The sequence below is a fragment of the Acomys russatus genome, chromosome 9, assembly GCF_903995435.1.
Source record: "Acomys russatus chromosome 9, mAcoRus1.1, whole genome shotgun sequence".
NCBI classification, from domain to species: Eukaryota; Metazoa; Chordata; class Mammalia; order Rodentia; family Muridae; genus Acomys; species Acomys russatus.
Genome location: NC_067145.1, coordinates 62,679,371 through 62,703,553, shown reverse-complemented (window position 1 = coordinate 62,703,553; position 24,183 = coordinate 62,679,371). Strand labels below are relative to the sequence as shown.

At 38.8% G+C, this 24,183-nt stretch overlaps 1 protein-coding gene across 2 annotated transcripts in view; it reads right to left on the bottom strand.

Moving 5' to 3' along the window:
• Adarb2 (adenosine deaminase RNA specific B2 (inactive)) overlaps positions 1-19,885 on the bottom strand; it is a 526,034-nt gene extending 506,149 nt beyond the window's left edge. For both annotated transcript variants that reach the window (XM_051151452.1, XM_051151453.1), the window contains exon 1: positions 19,452-19,885. In XM_051151452.1, coding sequence (XP_051007409.1) covers positions 19,452-19,551 — 100 coding nt within the window. In that variant the 5' untranslated portion in view covers positions 19,552-19,885. The remainder of the gene's footprint in view (positions 1-19,451) is intronic.
• Between the last annotated feature and the right edge of the window lie 4,298 nt (positions 19,886-24,183).

The following is a 24,183-nucleotide window of genomic DNA, read 5'->3' as shown; positions in this document are numbered from 1 at the left end:
ACTATATTACCTTTTAATAAGAATTATGAAAATATGAAGCAGAAATGTCAAATTCATAAATAGAACAATGTTAATAAAGAAAGGGAGGCTTGGAAGAAGGGAAGTGTAAGGAGTGGGGAGAGAAAGAGGCAGAGAAGCATGAAACCGCAAAGTAATTAGAACCATGAAGAGTCCAGGCTTTTATTAACATTAATAAAAACTTTGCATACAGAATAGTAACAGTGATGCTCACTTTAGGCCCAAATCACGAAGCTAAAATACAACGAGCTACAGTTTAGGTAAAATTATAATCTCTTCTAACCCCTTGACTCCGGGCCCAGAGTTTTGTTCTGTTCCTACATTAGGGCTAGGATGAATATTCTGGAACTTCTATTTTCCTCTTCTAGTTGAGATGACTACTGCTGAGTCTCATTGCAGATAGATCACCTCAGTTGTAAGACACTAGAAAGACAGTGTACCCTCAGTCCTACACCAAGACCCCTCTTTTTCCTTTTATTGCGTGCCTCTGTGTAAGTTCCTAAGAGAGTCCCTCAGCTAATTTTGAGCTGGTTCTGGACCCTCTCATCTGCCCATTGTAAAAGCGTGCAACACACTAGGAAAGAAACAAGACAGGGACCAAGCATCATGTGGCTGCTCTGAACATCTGCTTGAGCAGGTGGGTTGGTGGTGGGGGCTGACATAGTCAACTTCATGTATGGTTGGCTTCGGCGTGTTTAATACGCACGTCACCAGCTCCCACCAATAGGACTCCAGTCTCTACTCTCCCAGAACAATGCTCAGCTTTTGTCTTTTAGCTTGTACCCAAGGCTCACACTTGGAGAAATAAAAGGGTTGTAAAGCAAGGGGACTGTGTTCTGTGCATTTGAGCAGATGCTAAACATGTGTTTTCAATCTCATTTGACTCATAACAAAGACCACATTGGAATTCATTTTGGTTACATATATTCCTCTTTTTCCATAACTGTATAATTTGCTCCCTGGAAAGTTTGGATTCTTATTAGCCTATTTTTTTTTTCATGGATCATCAGTACAGTCAAGGCATCAGAGACAAATGTAGTGCTCCAGTTGTTCCCCAACTTGGGAATCTCATCATTTGTCTTACTTTCATTTAATGCAATGTTTATAACAACTATTTTAAATTAAAAAAAAAAATCCACAAAACCAACTGTTTTTTTTTTTTTTTTTTAACCATAAAGTTTGGGCCATTTGATATGCAATCTTTATCACAAACAATTACTAAAACAAAATTTGTGTTGGGCTTTATCTTTAATTAGACTATAGTAATGGAATGGGCATTTCAATGTTTCTAATTCCTTGTCTCCTGAGATGTAAGTTTGAAGCTTCCCACTGCCATAGATAGGAGTTGACCCCGCAATCCTGCCTTTACGGCCACAAGGGACTCCACTACCTGAACTGTGAGCAAATATAATTCTTTCTCCCTTAAGTCCTTTCTTTAAGGTATTTTATCACACTGATGAGAAACGAAGATAATGAAGTATTTATAGTATCAATTTCTTAGTTATGGGAGATGAGATATAATTTTCTGTCAATTCAAGATTGTAATGAGTGAATCATTAGGCATTATTTCTAGTAAATTCCTCTCAGCATAGAGGAATTTACTAAGGTATGTGATAAAATTTTTGGTGAAGTAGGTTGTTCATCTAGCTTCTGGGATAGTATTTAGAACATTGCTGAAGAAGACGAAAAGTGCTATAAAAGACATATAAATGAACAGTATAATTGTTGCTTGTTTAAAAGCTTGGATGTGTGTGATATCTTGGCTATGTCTATTTAAATGTCATAAAGAGCTAATGCATATGTCACTTGAAATCTACAGTGAACTCGAGACACTCAATCTTTGCCATTTCTTTGATAAAAATTATTTTAAAAATTAACACAATGACATGACCTTGTAAGGGAACAGTGCATTAATTGATTAAAAAAAAATAAGTCCTCATTTGAATGAAGGAAGAGAGTAAAGAACCTAAATTTCAAGCCCATGAGTTTGGCCTTCCTTGGCTTGAAGAGATCTCAGCAGAAAGAAAGATCTCAGTGATTTCAAGAGAATAATTAACTCACTATTATCAACACACTGTAGATGAAATATTACTTTGCACACAAGTGATGACAAAGAGAGGAAATAAACCAAAATATTGCAGGAGATGAAATCGCACTGATTATTTTAAGATCAGATCAATGAAATGTTCATGGTCCTATAATTTAATCCAAAATTGATAGCATTAAAAAAATAGACATTAAAATGAAAGTCTCAACTTACTTTACCATGTGGTTCTTATTTAGAAAACTTAGATATATAATAAATAACCTGTCTTTGCTCCACCTTTATGTAGAATATGGAGTGCCATCACACACACATAAACATACACATCCATGTGCACACAAACACGCACACCCTCAGTGTTGTTTGTAGCATAAGATAGCTTTTGCTGAGAGTTGGCTGCATTTGACTCATAATGGCATTTAATATACATTTGTTCTCCATACCCAAGACTCTTACCCATGGATTCTACTAACCATGGACATGAACTGTTTGTAAACATTACACCTGTGCTGAATTTATACAGAAAGTTTAGTTGTCATCCCACACTTCCCCATAAAGAGACCCAGGCAGAGACCTAAAGAAACAAACGTCCTCTACTTGTTAAGTCCACGGACGTGAAGAACCTTCGCATTTCCATTTCTGGGGATTGAGATTGGCATTCCCGGATTTATAATAATTAAAATTCCCCTACAGAAAATTCAAAACCCAGAAAGCCTACCTGTAACTGTTTATGTAAAACAACTTTATAAGTAAGGTCTGAACAGATGGGGAAAGCTATTTCAGTTAATTTGTACATAATGGAGCTGCATGCACTCTACTAGGGTACAGATCTCTTTGTTATCTGGTGGGCAGCCAGTCTGTGTCTTAGGATGGGCTTGAGGATTTAACTTCTTTTCTTCAGAGTGGCACACAAAGAGTCAGTCACAAACACCCTGAGTTCAAGTGTCCTGTTCGGCTCTTCTGTGTCTGGTTCATCTCTTTAATCTACTCCCCATCCATTTGCTAACTACATTTGAAGCAGGACACATGTGTTTATTACATATGTTTACTGAGGGCTTCATTTTGATTTTGGCTTTGTATTTCCAGCATAAAAACACAATAAACTTAATCTAGAAAATGGAGTCATTAAGTTTATTGTTTATGCATCAAAGCAGGTGAAAAATTTACTGCATTCAAGCACCAGAGACATATATTCACAAGGTAACGGGGCAGTATTATGAATTTCAATGCATGATAAATAAAATATCTATTTAAATATGAAAAATACAAACATGGTATTTGACTTTGGATGCCAGTTTTTTCTGAACAAATAACACACTTTAATTCAACTGTAAACTCTTTGGATTGAATATGACAGCGTTGGATTCATACACAAGACTTCTCTTGTGTATTGTGTATGTCTTTATATCATATTGATTCCCTTTTTGTTTATTAATTGAGTTAGAGGTTTTAAATATTAACACTGATCATTGTTTGGATTACTTAAGTGAGCTGTGATTAATAGCTATTTTGAAATTCAATATATATTGTAATGATATCTGAAAAGGAAGATGCTTGTATGAGTTTAGCTCAGCAATCTATAAGGTTTCTTTTAATCATTAAGGCAGAAACTGTATTACTGATGTTGCCCAAGGAAAAGGAAAAGAAAGCACAGGGAATGTGTGCATAAACAGGTGCATCCTTGAATTTAGGCGAAAGTATAAACGCAAGTGTGTACATACATTCACGCAGATGCCTGGTAAGGGGATGTGAACTGGCCTGGTGTTCTTCAGAATCTTCTTGGAAAGAGAAGTAAAAATCTCTCCCCCAAAGCCCTTCATCCTCTCTCTCTATGTAACAGTCATTAATAACATATCGCTTATGAGAAATGGCTTGATAATCAATTTAGAAAAGCCTTCATAGAAGTTCCTTAAATGACAATTAATTTTATTTCTCAGAAACTATCCTTTCCTGAAGTTTGTGTATTCTCACACCGTGGGACTTATCCTTTCAGGGACATGTTCTTTCCTGGTAGTATCCTGTATATAAATTGTGTGTGTGTGTGTGTGTGTGTGTGTGTATGTGTGTGTGTGTGTGTGTGTTTGTGTGTGTATGTGTGTGCAGTCACACCCTGGGATCTTCTTTTATGAAGTGGTATGTGAGTGGGTCATTGTTTAGAGCGGTCCTCTATCATTCTCCACCTTATTTTGTTTTTCTTTTTCTTTCTTTTGTTTTTGTTTGTGGTTTTCTCAGAACAGGCCTCTCACTGAACTTGGAGCTCACTGAGTCACTACACTTGTTGACCAGTGATATTCAGGGATCTGAACCTATGCCCCCATGTTTCTGTGGCAAAAGAAATTCAGCTCATTTGTCCAACTTTAGGCATCAGTTCCATTATCCACAAAACAAAAATGTTGTTTATTTATTAATATTTTAAATGTCTTTTTACATTAAAAAACAAAAGGAGATTAATTCCACTTTTAAAAATTAATTTATGTATTCACTTTATATCCCGATCATAGCCCACTCCCTCCTCTTCTCCTGGTCTCACCCTCCCTTCCTCTTTCCCCCACCTCCTTCCTCTACTTCTCAGAAAAGAGGAGCACCCCGAAACCACCCCAGCACATCTAGTTCCATCAGAACTGAGTTATCTTCTTCCTTGGTGGCTTGGCAAGGCAGTCCTTCCAGGAAGAAGTGATTGAAAAACATGCAACAGAGTCATGTCACAGTCAGGCCCTGCTCCTCTTATTAGGGGACCCACATGAAGACCGAGCTGCCCATCTGCTATATCTGTGTAGGGGACCTAGTTCCAGTCCATGCGTGGTTGGGGCTTCAGTCTTTGTAAGCCCCCCTCTGCCCAGGTTAGCAGGTTCTGTTGGTCCTCTTGTGGAAAGAAAGCTCTCACAAGGAAGCAAAATCTTTCCCTTCTTTCACTTACGATATGAATGATAATTCTTTTCAGAATGCTGGCAATTCCTGCCACTATTAACTAAAAATACAGAGCTTCAGAGAAGCCAGGGAGATAAGAAAATAAGAGAGAACATGATAAAATTTACAAGTTGTGTACCACCCCATTCAGTGGCCATGAATATGACAGAATAATCAAGGAAAATGTCTAGATATCATTTAATGGAATCTGGTGTTAATGGAATCTGTTCTAAAAACATTTCATATCCCTGAAGACATAGTTTATCTATAAGGGAGTTTGAAGTGATGAAAACAGAATTTATGAATTTTTCAGAGGTAGAGGTAATATTTCTGGAAAGGATTCTGATAGCATAACCATTGGCTTTACTCTCTAGGAACTGTCTCCAAAGACAGACTTGTGATATTCTGCTTTCTATGGATGAAGTAGTGTATGAGTCATGGTTCTCCAGATTTAGAGGAACAAAAGGCTGGATTTCCCAGACAGTCTTCTGTAGATGCTGGAATCCCAAAGACGTAGGTTCTAATACCAGTAAAGGAATGGACTTGTGAGAGCCAGTGAGGCAAGCAGGCAGCGTGCAAGAACTCCTTCCTTCTAAGTCTTTTGTGTAGGCTTACATGGTAAGGTGTAGCACACACAGATCAAAGGTGGATCATCCCACATCGAAGGATCCAGAATAAAGCTTAATTAAACAACTTTGAGTTATTTAATTAAGAGAACTCCCTCATAGGCGTCCACAGCCACGTGGCATTTAGTTAATTCTAGATGTAGTCAAGTTGAGATCCAAGAATACCAATGACAAACAATGTACTCCTTAAATCTGTTTTCAGGAGCGCTAACATGTCATGCTCAGTAGAAACAACACTTAGAAACAGAGGGTTTGAGAAGTTGAATGGATCAGCATTTATACGATATGACTACATTTCAGATCCTACAATGCATAATATATACGATATGACTACATTTCAGATCCTACAATGCATAATAGGCAAAGAAGTTGAATAGTAGAGAGGAATTTCTAGACCTGACAGTAGATGGCACATTTTAGGACTAAAACTATGTACACACATATTTCCTACAAAGAACCATGTGGTTTTTTGCTATGATCTCTATGGCTGTAGTAATGTTTGTATTTGGTTAATTTTCTAATCCCAAAAACTGTTCTCTGGTCTTCTGAGTGCAATGATACACTCTCCACTACCAGATGAAAACCTCTTTCACTTCTTATGCCGGCTCATCTTCATCCTCAAGTGTTAAGTATGCGAAACCTCTGCAAGGATGTTCTTAGGATGTGGTAACTCCAAGATGTTGAGCATGCAAAAACAACAACAACAACAACAACAACAACAACAATCCAAACCAAACCAAAACAAAACAAACAGAAGCCCACTGAGCATCCTCCTGTGAATAGCACTATGTTGATCTGACAAGGTCACGAGACAATAGCAGCATATTGTGAGGTCTCTTTTCTACTTTTCTTAGTCTCATTGTGTTACTTGTTTCTGCTACGGTCTTTGAAAAGCTTGGGGAACCATGGAGTAATAAAAGATTTAGATGAGGTACATTCTGTGTTAAATGTACGGAACTGGGGCTGCCGAGGTTGCCCAGTGCCTAATAGACTTGCTCCTCTGGCAGAGGACCTCAGTTTGTTTCCCAGTATCTATATTTGAAGGCTCACAATAAGATGCAACTCTTGATTTGGGGGACCCAACACTATCCCTGGTCTCTATAGGCACCCCCATGCATGAGATATACATAGATACATAGAGGTGCACAAACATATGCACTAATAAAAACTCAGGGATGCCAGCTCTTTGACACTCTGTGAGGAGAATAGTACTTAACCCAGGAAAGTGGGAGCAGAGCTTTTGGCAAATCAGAGTGTCATCAATGACATCGAGGACAGTCATATGCCTGAAGTAATTATTCCCTGAAAGTATGGTCTCAGGCCCACATTTTCTTCATTTCTGCATATTTTATTCTCTGCAAAATGAAGCTAACTCACATCACTACCTTATGGTCTCATTAGGGGAATTAAATGAGATAACCTAAACCCAGGACAGTGTAAATGCTAAGTAAATATTAGAAGAAGCTTTAGGTTCTCTAAGAACCAAATGACATCTTGCTGATTTACACTGGCTAAAGAATAAATCTCCATGTGAATGGTTAAGAAAAAGGGTTTTAACATTATAGAATGCAAGGTTTCTTATATTGTGCTAATCTCTAAGGCTAGTTTAGCATTTTGAAAGTAAATGTTTCTGATTTAATGATTTTTTTCTCTGTTTCTCTCTGTCTCTGTCTGTCTCTGTCTGTCTCTGTCTGTCTCTCTCTCTCTCTCCCTCTCTGTGTCTGTCTGTCTGTCTGTCTCTTTCTCTCTGTGTGTGTCTGTCTCTCTCTGTCTCTGTCTCTCTGTCTCTGTCTGTCTGTCTGTCTGTCTGTCTGTCTGTCTGTCTCTCTCTCTCTCTCCCCATGGTAGCAGGAGAACAGACACAAGAATGACACAGCAGTGCTTTCACCATGGAAGATAGTCTCAGGGCATTCACATGTGAAATTTGCATGTTCTTCTTCATAGGTGAGTTTGACATTGGTGATAAGCACTCTAACATGAGGAAGCATTGCTTCATGGTAGATGCGCAGGGGTCAAGCCATCTTGGGATTGCTAAAGGAGCAGCTCAGCTAGAACGTGAACAGTAGAACCAGCATCCAAGTGAGAGGAGAGCAGGGGCCGTTTCCGGAGACACATCATATTTAACAAGAAATGCTCCCATAAGGAAGAGGCGTGGGCACTAACACCTGAGTCATGGACAATGTAATATATATTTGAGTAAACATATACAAATAGCAAATAAAACTCAATCCATTATTTGGTTTTAATTTTCTCAATACAATTTTAGCTTTTATGATGCTCGAGTTTTGGAAAAAATCCAGTAAATTACAAATCAATACCCAGACATTCTAATGTAGTCAGTATCATTGTAGCTAAGGACCATAATAGGTACTAAAGAGTTTTGTCATCTGATACTAAATTTTGGGAGTGGATTCTATATATGTCTCCTGTTTATATAGCGAAAGAAGATAGATTGTAGACAGGTAAGTGAATAGGAGGTATATAAGATAAAGAGACCAAGAAGCAAGCTATCTAGATAGAAACAGGATGAAATCACGATAAATTATATTATGATCATTGACATATCAACTTATCGAGTGAAGTGGCAAGGAGTACTGACACCGTTACTGTTTGTACAGATGAACTGTTCATAAATTGCATAAGACAAATGTGTGTACATTCCACTTTGTATGACCTCCAGGTAGAGCTATCCTGTGTTAAAAATTGCCAGTCTATATTACAAACAAGACTGCAATTTAAGTTACTCTCTGGTTTGGTGCCAGGATTTTGTGTTTTTCAGTTGCTGGTGCATCTTTAGCAAGGATGGTGTGTTAGCACCTGGTCTCTGTCTGAATCATTTTGGAGAAGGAAGTTGCGTTACTGGTCACAGATATAGAAGGCAGAAGTGTAGCTACGTATCTATGAGTCAGAGAAGAGAAACACCAGTGTGGCAGCGAGCACACTGGTCTAAGAAGGCTGGCTCCTGGACAAAGGCTTAAGTTTCTTTTAACTGTGTTGGGCCTATGATTTCACTTCATCTATTACATAGAAGACCCCTTCCCAGATCTAGCCAATGGTCAGAACATTCTCCACAGTTGAGTGGAGAGTGTGATACGACTTTCTCACGTACTCTGGTGCCTCACATTTGACCATGTCCCCTGGAGGGGGAGACCTGGTGGCACTCAGAGGAAGGACAGCAGGTAGCCAAGAAGAGACTTGATACCCTCTGAGAATATATAGGGGGACGTAATCCCCCTCAGGAACAGTCATAGGGGAGGGGAATAATGGGAAAATGGGGGGGGGGGTGATGGGAGGATACAAGGGATGGGATAAACATTGAGATGTAACAAGAATAAATTAATTAAAAAAAAAAAAAGAAAAAAGAAAATACTGGTGAGAAATGAGCTTGCCAATCCTCAGGGAGCTAATTCAGCAAATAATGGAAGTGTACCTCCCACGCTTTCTGAAAAGGGAATTTTGTAAAATATCTCTCCCACATGAATGACAGAGAAGGAAGAATACACCAGAGTTTGATTTCTGGCTGTTCTGAGAAGTTTCCAAGGCTTACACTGTTGAATCTCTACTACTTATCATGTGACTGCCAAATGAAAGGGTCTAACAAATGGTTGTTTGATGGATAAACTCGAGTTATGCAACTTTGTTATAATATAAAGGAGACAGAACCATTTATAAATACACAATCTAAACAGGAGATAATTCTACAACACATATTTATTGATAAGGCACAATGACATCACTGTGTTAATTCTAGAGATTACAAAGGAGCGAACCAGGACACCCATTCTTGAGGGATGACAAAGAAGATGGTGGCAATATCCTCATTCCACCTGTAAGTATCTTCACACACCTGACATTGGAATAGTGTAGTCTTTGTGCCACTGATTGTTCCAAAGGTGTCTGACGGATATCACCTCGTAATGCCTTGCAGATGTGCCCCTCCCATAAGCTCTTATCACTCACATGACCTGTACATAATCTTCTGTTCTACTCTCTGTTTATTTATTTTAGAAATGTTTTTTAAAAATATGTTTTAATTAAAATAGAATTATAGTACTTTGCAACAATTTCCACATGCCCTTGCTTATCCCTAGCCCCTCTTGGATACCTTCTTTCTAACTTTTCTCATGTCTTATTTCAAATTTGACATAAAGATTTCCAATTAAAAATTATGAGTGTGGTTATTTTGTCTGCATGCATGTCTGTGCACCACATGTGTGAGTACACTTGGAAGGCAGAAAACATTGTTGGATCCTCTCAGACTTGAGTCACACATGGCTGTGAGGGGCCATGTGGGTCCTGAGAATGAACCGAGGTCCTCTGAGAGAGAAGGCAGTGAACTTAACTTCCTAGCCATCTCTGCACCTTCTCCTAGTGAATGAATGAGTTTTGATACCATAGAAAGAGTGGCCAGGGTATATTTTGATAGCTTGGTTTTCTAAAGAAGTTTTATTTGAAATAAAGACAATGCAATCTATTCTCAGTTTTTCAAAAGCAGCTTATGCTGCTTGGTGGTCTTTGTTTTTATAAATTCATTGTGTATGCTCATGACAGAAGGGGCTGTGCTATGTAATAATTTTATATACCTTTAAAATAAATTATGAACATATATACTTTTAAAAATATCTAAAATATCTAAAACCTAATATTTTTTTAGGTCATAGCAGGCTATTGTCACTGCCCGCTTTAATTTGACACAGTTGTATATTGATATGTAATATAACCATACAGAAAAAAAATTATTTATTGGATCTTTGTAGTATTTTGATTGACCCATACTAGGAAATGGAGATAGAGTCACACATTAATGAATATGTAGGCTAATAAAAACATACCAAATACACTTCTTATCTGCATACTCATCCTTGTTTAAGACAGAATTTGGCAGTTCTGCAAGCGGCAGAAATCAATAGGTTGTGGGGGTGTTTTAAGTTCATGTATCTTTGTGTATTAAAAGCTGCATAAAATGCAAGGCAAGAGAGACGAAACTTAATCAAGCTTAGGAAAAAGAGACTTCTAAATTATCCCTCCATCTGTCTTTTGTCTGTGTGTCCTTTGTCCTCTACTAAAACCCTTTCATACAAGTGGGTTGTTTGCTTTGATGATCTAAGAAGATGGATTACTTTTTATTAGTGGCAAAGACAAGAAGATTTGTTTTACCTCATGTAAAATATGCACTGTGAGGAATTTCCGTTGTTGTTTCCCTGGAACTTTTGCAATTAAGCAACTAATATTTTCCTTGGAATTATGAGTTATAACCACCAGTGTCTTTTCTTTACTATTTCTCAGTGTTTATACTATCAGATATAGGCAAGACTTTATTTCAGTATATGATTTCTTTCAGAACTCATAAGAGAAGACTGCTGTTTCAGAGTAGGTGGATTTTCCAGTATTTTAATATCCAATATTTCAATAAATACTAACTGCATTTTAAACCTTGAGCCTGGCATTTTTCTATCCCACATGCATATATTAGCAGTCTACACAAAGCACACAAGCACACAATTTAATGACTTGAATTCTATTCATTAGCTACACACAAAAGCCACACCATGATTCAGTTTTCACAAAGTGAAAAGGTGGATTTAAAACTCTCTTGATTACATGAAATGATATGCATGCACACTTAAATTTGCTGGCCTTAATAATAAAGAAAATTTCTACCTATGCACTTAGTAATAAAAGTACACCCCTCAGTTTCAATATGTACCAATTTGCTCACCCTAGAGCAGGGTGGTGTACTGACATTGGAGGAATATGTTACCGCACAGCAGAGCTAGTTTGAAGCATGGTGTCATTTGCCCCGTGCGTGTTTGAAGGGCTGTCAGAGTTAGTGTGCTTCCTGGGCTACTACCTCAGAGGCTTTTCAAATGTTTGTCACAGCCTATTATTTCATCTAGACACTAACAACTGATTTTTGCTGTAACATGATTCTTCTTTGGAAGAAAAATTTAAAAGATAGGATTATTTAAATTAAAAAATTTACTTTAACCACACACCCTGGATTCAGATGTCGGTTTCTATTAGAGTTATAGCAGCAGAACCTGCATGTTTTTTTTTTTTCCTTCAAGTTCTAACTGTAGAACGTATTTAGAGGCAAAACACAAATATGTATCAATGTTTTTGTCTGCCTAAAGATTAGGGAAAGGTACTGTTTTTGTTTGGGTTTTTTGTTGTTGTTTTAAGTAATTTGTTTACATAGCCCTCAAACTTATAAAGTGGACTTTAATAAATTGTTTTGCATATTTATTTTAAACACTTTACTGTTTGGTTCCTGGGCTTCACACGAGCGTGTGGGCTTCTCCTTTAAGACCATAGCTATTTTCACAGCCACGGGCCCAATGTGAGCTCAGCATCTGTCACACGCAAGGATGAGTGAGCCCAGCTAGGCTCGGGGTTTGGAGGAGGTCAAAAGCTATTTTGCTGATGTTTCTGTCATGTTTATTAAATTGCATTCTTCTAAATGCAATTAAACTATTAAGAAACACTGCATTTGTTCACAAGTACATTAGCCAATTTGAGTAGCACTGTGCTTTTTTTTTCCAAACAGTTATAGAAATCAGAAGCATGTGCTTTGCAGTAGCTGATAATGATTTTTAGGAACATTAGCCTCCCAGTTTTGCTTCATCTTGACCCTAAGAAGGAGTTTGATAAGCTCTAGCATCTTCCACTGAAGACAGGCTTTGATGATTAAAGAAATGAGCCCTACACCTCTGTCCTATTTTAATACCACATTTATGAAGACATACTTGAGAAATCTCATAAGACATTATAAAATCACGAGGCAGTAGGAAACAAGAACCTGAGATTTCATACCCAATAAATGAAGCAGCAAATATTAATTTAATCTTTAAAATTATCCAAAGCACATTATGGGTGAGGTGTTTAGGGTATCACACATGGATTCATCTCAAAGTGTGATGACTATCATTTCAGCACTAGATCCACTCTACCTACTCAAGATTTCAGAAAAAGAGAGCTTAGGAACATATCCTGAATCACTTTATTTTATTTATTATTTGGACGGCAAAACAATAGACCCCTCAGAGTAATTTGATTTCATTCATTATTTGAATAGCGAAACAACAGCCACAGAAAGAAACCTGGGCCTGTGATGTGAGTGACTTTTCTGTTGAATGATATAAGGAGGTCTAGTGGCGTGACTATAACCTCTGTGTATGTGGAGTGTCCACGTAAGAACCAGGTACTTACACTAAAAATCACCTGCACCACGGCGTCTTTGCGTCCACATTCCAGATCTTTCTGTCTCGTCTGTAGGAGCATTTGCTTTCCCAAGGTGTAGGGAGGTTCTAGGGAGTGTTGCCACTGGAATGCTCAGCAGTTAAGCAAACATGACTCTTCAAATTCTCCTCCACGTTGGGAGCAGATTGCCACACCCACCCTCGGTCTCATGATTTGAAGCATACAGAGCTCAAGAAAGGTGTTCAATTCTAATCTTCAAGGCATTTCAGCATAAAGTTGCCTCAGCATTTATTTTGTATTTATTTTCGGATTTGGAGACAAACACTACTTGTCTTTGTTTGTAGAAAGACTTCATTTATCAGACATGGTTTCTTATTCAAGTATAATATCATTTTGTGTCCTTTCTATAAACATAAAATATATATAACCTGTTTGATATTTTGAAGAGTTAAAAGTAGAATTAACTATTTGACATTTTAATAATTTGACACAGGTAATAATAAATTCTGATATATTTGCATTTCATAACACAAAGGCGACAATTACTGGCTACTTTCTACCAGGAAATCAGAACTGAATGGAATTCATTCACAGTCAATAAAAGAATAAAATGGACTTATGCTACTGCCTTTTATACTCAATATCTGTAACTAAAATAAAAGATAATGAAATATCTAGCATGTTTAGATAGGATCCAGGTGATTCCATTAACTCTTTATTATGATATACAGAGTTCTCCAGAAAAGAAAGTCTGCTGCCTCTGCAAGCAGCCAGATTCATTCTGAGAAACTAAAATTCCCTTAAAGCCCAAACAAATCATCTCCTAAGTAGCTAATTCTCGGATGTGATTTCTGGGGAACTGGGTTCACTCACACATTTTCAGCTGCAGATTTAAAGCTCAGAGCTGTTCTTTTCACTTTCCTCGAAGCTATGTAAGCAGCCAGATGCAACAGCCTTGATTTTCTTTTCTTCTAACTAAAATAAAACCAGAAAGGAAAACTTGACCCTTAATCACTAAACAAAGATGTCTTGGCACCAAGCTAGCTAGGGAGACAAATAGCAACACAGATCTGTCTGCGGGTTTGCAAAGTCTACAGACCCCTTTCCCCTGCCACTTTCTAAGGTCTCCCAAGAGCCTATCAGCCTATCAGGTATGTGTATCCACAATTCTAAAGAAACCTGTTTTTCTTCTTAGTTATTCTCATTTTGAAACCCATGTCACTGTATTTGATATTGACATATTAAGTGAGTAATAATCATTAACAGATATAAATAAATTATTATACTTACACAATCAACAATTCACAGCATATATATTGCTCTGAGCAAAGAAAACCACATAATTGAAAAATAAGGGTTAATTTAGATTCATGTTATCTACAAACCCCAAGCAGCAAGAATCAGGATTGTGACACCATCAGCCAGTGTATACTGCTCTTTTATTTTCTCAAGCTTTTATTTTTTCAATTATTTTGTACTCACAGAGAACCACATGGAAAGTGTTAACATTTAATAGTTGGTGTATTTTGTAAAGGACATTCATGACTTTCATGGCTCAACTTGGAATGTGATTTAATTTTTTAAAAAACTGGTTAAGTGCTTTTAATATTTTGTTCATGATAAGAAAATCTGTCCTTTTACAAATCCTGTTTCTAAGTCATTATCACTCAGATTGGTCACAGCAGCGTCTGTATGGAAATAAAATTTATAAATAACAAAGAATCAGGTGACGTTTATTTTTCACTCTTCAGGCATTTGTAAACTGATTCTGTTATAAAAGCACCAACTTAGAATTTGTAGGATTTTAGAAAAAAACTACTAACATATAAAATGGATCCAATGTTTCTAGCCTTTACTCTTTAGATACAAATATATACATAGCAATACACACACACACACACACACACACACACACACACACACACACAGAGTAACATACATAGATACACATGAAGGTTTTAAACTAAACACAATGCTTTCATAACATAAGTTACCTTTTTGGGTCTCAAAAAAAAAATACAGTCTCTCACTCATTCTTATGCAGTACCCTTCTGAGATAGCGTTTTGGCAATACCCCTATAGCCGCTATTTAGATAAGGATACATGAATTTCACACTTTTATTCTAAATTCAAGTTCACCCATCATATCTAATGCTCTTGAAGCAAAATCAAATTACTGTTATTACATGGGTCACTAGAAACCAGAAGCATTAATATAAATTTTAAAAAGAGAGAAGAAAGGAGAGAAGGCCCTCATGCAATTAGATCCTGACTAAGTTGGTTTAATCAATTCGATTTTTATCCTGAAATCCAATCCTTCCTCTTGAGCTATCAGCTGAGTGAGATAAGAGGCAGTGGTGTAGACGGGCTGCCTTTTACTAACGCATCGCAGAGACGGCGAGCAGCACGGCCGCTGCACCCTCATCCAGTGCGCAATCTTTCTATTTCATTAATTTTTCATGGAATTTCATTTCACAACAAGCTGGCGTCTGCCATCCATCTGCTCCACTTACTATGTCCCCTTTGCCAACTTTTTCTTTACATTTCACAACAGTCGCAGGCTGCTCTGCTCCCCACCACCTTGCTGAGATTCCCAACTGACTTTCGTGGATCTGCCTTCTGGGGTTGCTTCCAGAACTCGCTCCCAGTCCCCTAAAGATCTGTACATGCAAGCACCCTGGAACAATAGCTGAATTTCAAGGCAACTTTTTTTGATGCCAAATGATCCGAAGCATGACACATTATGTGCCAGTGCTGAACTCAGCTGACCAGTCAAATTAGGGTTTGTGTACCACTGAGATGCTTCCCCAAAGTCCTTTTCTAGTTGATGGAAGATGTATTGATACACCTTCCTGTGTCTTTCAGTTTACCTTGAGTGAGTATCAGTTCCCAATCTGTTTCCAAATAGGTCTATATTAAAAAGGGATTTTTGTTTCAAATTCTCAGAAATTTGTTGTCTTACCTATTGCATATAATAATGTGTTGTATATTTAAATATTTTATTTTAAAAATTAATTTCAGGGCAATGTAGCTTTTTTGGGGGGGGGTAGAAATACACTAACAATAGCAACAAAAAAGAAAAACATGCACAGCACAGAAAATATGTGCCATTTCAGTAAATGAGAATGCCAAGGTGTGTTTATGAGATTCTAAGGCTGGAGATTAAGTTTTAACTGATTTGTTTTTATATAAAACATTAATTTTTAGGAGATCTTCCCCTGAGACTACCTGAGTGATCTGCTGCTCATAACAATCAAGAAGAAAAAACTTGAATCTTAACCTTTATTTTTGCATTAAAATGATTTTTTTTGCAATACATACACACTTTTATTTTCTAATGCGAGAAGAAGTATTATTTGTAAAGCATGGAATAGATGAAATTGTTTGTAATCATATTGTATGTCTTCCAATAATTGTAGAATAAAAGTGAAATCTTTTAGTTCTCTGTATGTGCTACTGAAGGTAATACTCCAGTAGTTAGTGATGTCAGGGATGGTCTCCATTAACCATTGTTTTCCAAAGTCTCCAGTTGGCATTGACGGGTGATAAAGTGCTACATCCCACACTTCAAAAGGTCCAGGCCCCGCGTCACGTGCATGCGATGCTTTGCCTGTGCTTTGTTTTGCTTGTCTATGTCACATATAAAAGTAAGATAGTCACACCCCCAATCTGTCTAGACAGTGCAAATACTTAGACATGATTTCTAATTAATATCCTACCTAAAACCTCCACATAAAAAGAAGGTGGATAAGTAAATGGTATGAGGTCTCAGTAGAAGAAAAAAAGTGAGATTGTGGGTGGGGAGAGCTATTCCAAGAATCTTCTCTAAAGTTCATCTGGCAGAAATGTGGGCTCCTGCTAGGTGACCTCTAGGAGCCATGTTCTGTGACTAGGTTTTTCTTCTGTTTTTAGATCATTAAAGATATGTATTATTTCCTATGTGGTACTGTGACAGAAACCTACTCTGTGAAGGAAATGACCCCACTTCCAAGACGATGGATTGCATTTATCAACAATCATATCCTGTCACTATCCCAGTCAGGCTCTAGCTAGAGTGTCTCAGTTTAGAGCAGAGACCACTGGATCATAACGAGCATACCATACCAAAGATACCTCTCAAGGCTACACACAGAAAATGAAGGGCTGCTGACACACTGACCAACTGATAGGATGATGCATTAAAAAAAAAAAAAAAAACGAAGCCCGACTGATAAATGAGCTGGAAACATACATGCATGCATGCCTTATCATAATTATATTTACTAACTTGTAAGAATAGTTTAGCATATGATTATAACTGGCATCTTCACTTACTACTCAGTAGCCTTCCTATAATTTCTTAGTTGTCTCCCATGCAGGTGTGTTCTTTCATGTTGGGCAGGCTTAAAACTTGAAACCACGCAATTCCATCTTGGTAAAGATATATGATTATTAAGATAAAATTTAAAGACACCATTGCTCTTTATGGAGTAAAGGAAAGGTGCATTTGTCATATAAGATACGACATATAAACATCACTTCCTGGGAGATGTAAAATTTTTTTCACTCTTTCCTATAACTGGGCATGCTAGCCTTTTTTACTGTTGTTTTGATCCTGTATATCTACATTGTTAACTTTGCCACTAAAAATGACTGTTTAACAGCTTCATTCAACTGTCTTACTACAATAGCTGTTGGCAGGTGCCACAGAAGAGGCCACTTAAACACAGGTCTACACACAATAGAGACTGGTATATAATTACCTACTACCTTTGTTATGAAAATATGGAGCCTGAATATAGTCAAAATGACTAAGGTTACAAATATTTGCTGTAACATTTTCACTTTGGTCTGTCCTGGTTTAGTTTACACTAAATGAAACTTTCTTGAGTTTATTTTCTTTCAGAGTATTTAAGAAAAAATCTTTAGTTAGTGTGTCTGACACTTCATGGTAAAGCAAATGAAGGAAGGTGAGAATTTTCTTTAGGTTTCATTTCAGTAGATTATGTTATTGTAAATATTACTCCATTTGCTTTGTTCTAAGCAGCTAAGCAGACTATTAAAAAAAATCAGGAGACATGGACACATGAAGTGTAAAGACATTTTTTTTAACTTATAAAAGTGATTACTACTGTTGAAATACATGGTTTTCTTAATATCCATGCCATTTTCAGTAACACATAGCCATAGAAGAAATCAGGAAAGTAAGTCAATTTCAAAATATTATCAGACAACGAAGTGAACACCAGGCATACATTTAAGAGGCTTTACTAATTGAAGTACAATTGTAAAATCAGCCCCGTTTGAAACCAAAGGTTCTGAAAGGTTCAAAGGCAGGTGCCAGGTCTTCTTGGCTCCCAGGGGTCCTGATGTGTGATCATGATCAAGAACTGTTTGCTTTGGGCATTTATGTTTGAATTATTTGTGTTATTAGAAATCATACGAGTCTCAGAGACAATTAGCAAGCACTTAGGAGACAATCTAGAGGAGACTTATCTTAGGCTCCTAAAGATGTCTAGTGTATAGGTTCAGCGAGGGTGGATACAACACCGTGTGCACAATGTGTCCTGCATGAGAACAACTTAAAAAATTTCAACTCACTTAAACTGTGTCTGCTCTGCATACCTCTGCGGACACTTTAAAAACTAAAAGAAAACCAAGACACCTTTTAGATACTGGTAAAAACACTGAACTTCTACCGACTCAAAAGGAGTGCAAGTTTCTCTCTGAGAAAGAAGCCACAGACAGCGTTGGAATCACCTTTTAATCCTTCTGTGGAATGCACAGGAGCTGGAGCTAAAGATGAGCTCTAGGGCACTGCCTATTGCGTTGGAGGAATTGCTAATTTGACACAGACCTTGTGTGGAAGCCCTGCGCTTGTGGTGACATTGACTAAGTTCGGTGAAACCCATTTCCTGCAATATCAGTAAAAAGGCACAGCCCGAGTTTGTCAGCTGCAACCTGCCATCGGTTGCCTCTCTCCTTTTCTGGTTTGCAAGATCTAATTTTCTTTTTTTTCTCTCTCTCTTTTTCTACCAATAAGACAGTGTTTATTTCTTTACAGGCAGTGGTTTCTGCAAGGACATATCTTGTCCTCTTTGTCTATGACAGTGTTTACATGGCCACGGGATATGTCACTAAGAAAAAAAAGCGCCAGTCAATTTGGGAAGGCGAATGCCAGGGTATTGCCCTCTTTTTCCTCTGAGAAGATTTGCATGGGAGGAGCTGGGGCGAGAGCTCATTCCCTAGTTTTTTGTGTGTGTTGGCTTAAGTGAGTGTTTCTTTTGGCACCCTGTGATACTGTCGGCTCCAAGTCTGTCTAAGTGCCAGCTTTGGGTCTCCAATAGGGACGATAGTACCCAGGATACAAGCATCAGAGGATGGCTGCTCCTCTGCTCAGCCCTCTCAGCTCCCTTCCCAGTGTCTCCTGCCAAACATCTAGAGGCTGGTTGGCTCTCTGTGCCCTCTGGGCTTGAGGAAACCCCCCAGGCTATTTACAAAGAGATTTGAACTCACAAGTGCCCTACTCAGTGTGAACATCCCAGAAGCAACCTAAAGTGAAGACGACAAGCGGAAACCTACAAGCGGCCACGGAGACCTCACCTCAGGAAGGACAAGGGGAGAGACAGGCAAGAGTTGCAGCGGGCACGGGAGCGCTTGCACAGCGAGCTTCTTACCTTTCCTCTTTGACCTCCTCCTCCTCCTTCGCTTAGACTTGCATTTGAGTTGACTGCTTAGCCCTCCAGATCCTCTGCCGCTCCCCAGGACAGATGCCATACCAGTTGGGAGACCCCGGTCCTTAAGCAATTTCACCTTTCTTATTCTTGCTGCTGCAGCCGCGGCCGTGAATATTTCTGTTTTTGCAAATCAAGTAGCAGGCTCACTTTTTAGGACTGGGCATGCCAGCAAGCTCCTTCTCTCTAATTGTCCCGTCGCTTGGATCCGGATGAGCTGAAAGCTTCGTATGCGCGTCTGCAAGCTGAGCCCTTCCTTAGGCAGAACGCTCCGGGAAAGATTCTCCCGCGCGTCCTCAGCGCCCTGGAGCTCTCTCCTTTTCGTCTGGGCTCCCAAAGCAAAGCAGGGCTGCTACTTTTGCGCCTCTGCGAGTTGTTTGGCACCATCCACTTTAAAGCCAATCACACACGGAGCTCGTCTATTTGCTGCCGCAAAGTCTAATTAGATCCAATCACAACTGTCTTCTGGCTGTGACATCAGCAGCACCAGCTCCACTGCCTCTGGTAGCTTGCAAACTCAGCTCTCATTTGGACGGATGGAGCCGCCCAGGACCGCCTGGAAGGAGAGAGGTTTCAAAAGCAGCCACCACCACACTGAACTGGTTTTACTGGGAGAAGTCCAACGTTGCAGTTTACAGGAGAGTGACTGCTTTGGGATGTCAAGGCTGCTTGCTGCAACCACTTACTACGCTCAAAAGAGGCAGGGACCAATTTCTCAAACTAGCAGTTTTTAACTAGTTAACTTCTTCATTGTCTGGAGCTGGTAGGATCTTTCCCTGTTCAGGACCATACCTCAGAAATACTCCAAGATTTGTAACTGCCAACGAGACAAGCTCTTTAGTAATTGTTTACTCAGAGACTGTATCTGTCTGTCCCCATGCTCGTTCTAGTGTGTTCCCACTCCATCTCCTTTTCATATCCCCGGGGCTGTTTCTTTAGAAAATACGTAAAAACGGATGTTAGGATTTCATCTGAATTTTATAGAGAGGGAACCCCCATGCTGTTTTATTCACTGAGGGGAGAACAATTACAGGAGAGACAGATTAGGAAAGAGGAGGGAGAGGAGGGGAGGGGAGGAGACAGTGAGTGAGAGAGGAGGCAGCTAGCGGAGAAGGGGGAGCTATCCCATGGCAATTGTAACATTAACATAGAGAATGAAATGTTGAGGAAGAAGTGGACCGCAAATTAAAATGATGTTAAACAGTTCTATTTTCAGGGACATACTGGCTTTCAATAATTAATTTCCAGAACATAGAACTTTGACATAAGATAGAAGAAGTATAATGCTGCAATTACACTGGCATCTTGTGTTTAAATAATAAGCTACCAATCATCACAAGATTGGCTTGATAAACATTTACTCTAAAATTCAGTAGGATGAGTTTACTGGTTTCCATTTATCCTTTTTTCAAGCTCCTTATGGGCCTTGGTACTTCCATAGTATTTCTCTTACATAAGAAACAATTCTCCCATGGACACTGGAAGTAATTAGGATGTCCATGGATTGCTGCATTCGTGAGCTGAAAGAGCCTTGCTCAGCTTTCATTGATGACATACAGAGATGGTTGAATTCAAATCGCAGCTATGATTCACAGTCACTTCCCTAAACTGTGCCTCAGTTTCCTCATCTGTGAAACAGGGATCGCAACCACAGCCCCTTCACACTTTTAGATCACTATAAGCAGCAACTAGCAGGCAGCAGCCACTCCTTATTTATCAGGTTTTTCCGTAGATATTTTCAAGAGATTCTGTCAGGTAGGCCTTTGAAATAGAGAGCTTGTATATTTCTTTTCTTTTAGACTATTTGAATTCCTGACTGAGATTTATTTCAAAGAGATGGCTGCAGTCAAACCAGCCTTTTTAGTTTGGGTCGGGTTCAACAAGTTCCTTCTAGAAAATATCATTGCTTAGTGCTGAAGGCTTCATCTGAGTGCCGAGAAAGCACATGACACGGCATTCTCACGTAACCTATGCGTGAGAGGTTGAGGTTTTGTGAAAGTGCTGTGAGAATTCCTACAAGGTACAGGCCTTGTGGGGCACTTTGAGCAGAACAAACACTATGGTGATAACAAAACATAGCATGCAAACTAGCAAGCAAACAAACAAAACCAAACCATTTCTGCTCCAGGCTCAGTGACGAACTAAATAAACATGCCATGAGGTCAAAAGTGAAGAAATAAGCACATTCATCACACAAATTAGCTAGAGTAGTGCGGTGCTTATGTGATCAAAGGTGAAAGTCACAGAGTGTAGCTGAGGAGACCTAAGTTGGCTTTAGTTGTAGAAATTCCCTCCATGTCACATTCCTGTCACATGGGTCTGAGGATAGATGGCAGACATGGTGCTACCCTCCCCCAAGCTTGCAAGTGTTGAAAGCTTCAACTGTAGTCAAAAGTACAGCTGTGCAACCTCACCTGAGAAACTTCTGTACTCCATACAGAATGTCTAATGCAATGCTGCCCTACTTATGTGCCTACAGAAAAACTGTCACCAAGTTGCGCTACCAATGGAAGGCTTTCAGATAGAGCTGTACATAGATGTATCATCAACACTGGATCATAGGAATTCATTAATGACCCTCTCATAGGCTCATAGCCACACCACCATGATACCTCTCAGACTCAAACGCACTGCCTCTTACTTTAGTAGGGCAGTGAGTAAGGAAGGCATAGAACAGAGTATATATACAACACTACACACACACACACACACACACACACACACACACACACACACACATACACACACACACACATACACACACACATACACACACACACATACACACACACACATACACACACACATACACACACACACACACACACACACATACACACACACACACACACACACACACACACACACACACACACACACACACACACACACACACACACACACACACACACACACACACACGGTTTTGGTGAGCTGGAATTACCCAGCTAAAATCTGAATGTGAAAAGTTAAGGTCTTGACTTAAACAGCAATCATGGCAAATATTAGCAAATCTCTACTTGTCTTGACGTTTCTCATTTTGTTTGTTTTGTCCATAGTGTATGCAATATCGCTGTACAGAGATATTGGTGTTTTCTGTGTCTTGTTGATTCTGTCTCTGATAATGCATCATAGATAGTATACTTAGTCCTCTGGTAAGGACACAATACAAAATGAAAATGGGCGTCTCCATTCTAGAAGCAGAAGTGGCTTATGATGGTAAATATTTACACTCAAGCGCGGACTCTCATATGTTTCAGTTTGTTGTTGTCTGCAGGGCTTAAAGTGAGCAGTGCTGATAGTCTCTTGCCTCTTGTCTTGTCCCTGCATCACTTGAGCACAGCTTGGCCGCCTGAGAAGATGGAGAGCAGCTGGAAGAGGCTTTGGGCTCAGGAGCCGGTCTCAATCCGTTGCCCACAACTGATGTGTCCTGTGCCAGCTGTGTTCAGTTGCTGTCCTTCCCAAGGAGCGGAGAACCAGCAATGGGGCTTCTACAGAGGAACCAGGCTGGTCAGAAGGCCGACTATTAGGATGCACTTACAAGCTGTGGAGCTAGGTGAAGAGCAGAAAGGCTTGGGGACTATGCTGCTACTATTGTTTGTCCTCATATCCAAGGGTCTCCCCAGTTTCAATCATTTGTACCATTCCATGGTTCTCAATATCTCTCTTAATAAGTACCGTAATAATCCAACTATTTTGCAAGATGATTTTGTTTATTACTCTTATGTTTATAAGAGCTAAAGTTGTGTCCTCAATTCACCGCTGTGAAACTCTGAGCCCAGAGTAGCTTATTTATTTTATTTTTTTGTTTTTATTTTTGGCATGCATCATAGTTTTCAAAGAATAGCTAAAGTTTAAATCTCACTGAATTCAAACAACACACATTGCAAAGCAGAACTGAAGCGAAGCTCGTTCTATGGCTGTCTCTTCATATTGACTATGAGTCCGATTCTTAGAAAAAGCAGCAGCGGAAAGGTCCCTGGTTTATGTTTATTACTCTCACATATCCTGTTTTTCCTCAGAATAAAAGTGCAGTGTGGAGAGGGAAGCCGGCAAAGATGGTGACAGAACCAAGACCGGCATAGGCTATTCCAGCATTATCCAGAAGGAACACATGTCAGGGCCTGTATTTTCCCAAGTGATGTGACTTTGAATTTCTGCTGGTAAAGAGAATCAAGGAACATGACGCACAGCTACGCAGATGATATATTTGAGAGCAAGTTCATATTTTACTCCCATTATTAAGCATTTTCCTTTGCAACCACACACACATTATTTTGGAGTCTTAATGGTTAATTTAAATTCATAAGGACTTCGATCTTTTCATTTATTTTTATTAACACATGTGAATTGAACAAAACCAAAACTTCATTATGACATTGCTGAGTGTGTATATAACTGTATATGTATATGCGTGTGTGTATGTGTGTGTGTGTGTGTGTGTGTGTGTGTGTGTGTGTGTGTGTTATACTGTGATTATAACACCTCGTCTATTACTTTTCTTTCTTGGTGCACAATTTTTCTTCCTTTTTTACACCACAAAAAGATCTTATTTTCACATTTGCATACATGAAAGCAAAAGTATGATATTTCTCTTTTTACGGGTCACCTAAGTTCTACCCATTTTCCTACAGATGAAATAATTTTATGATGGGTAAAATTATCTGTCTATCTA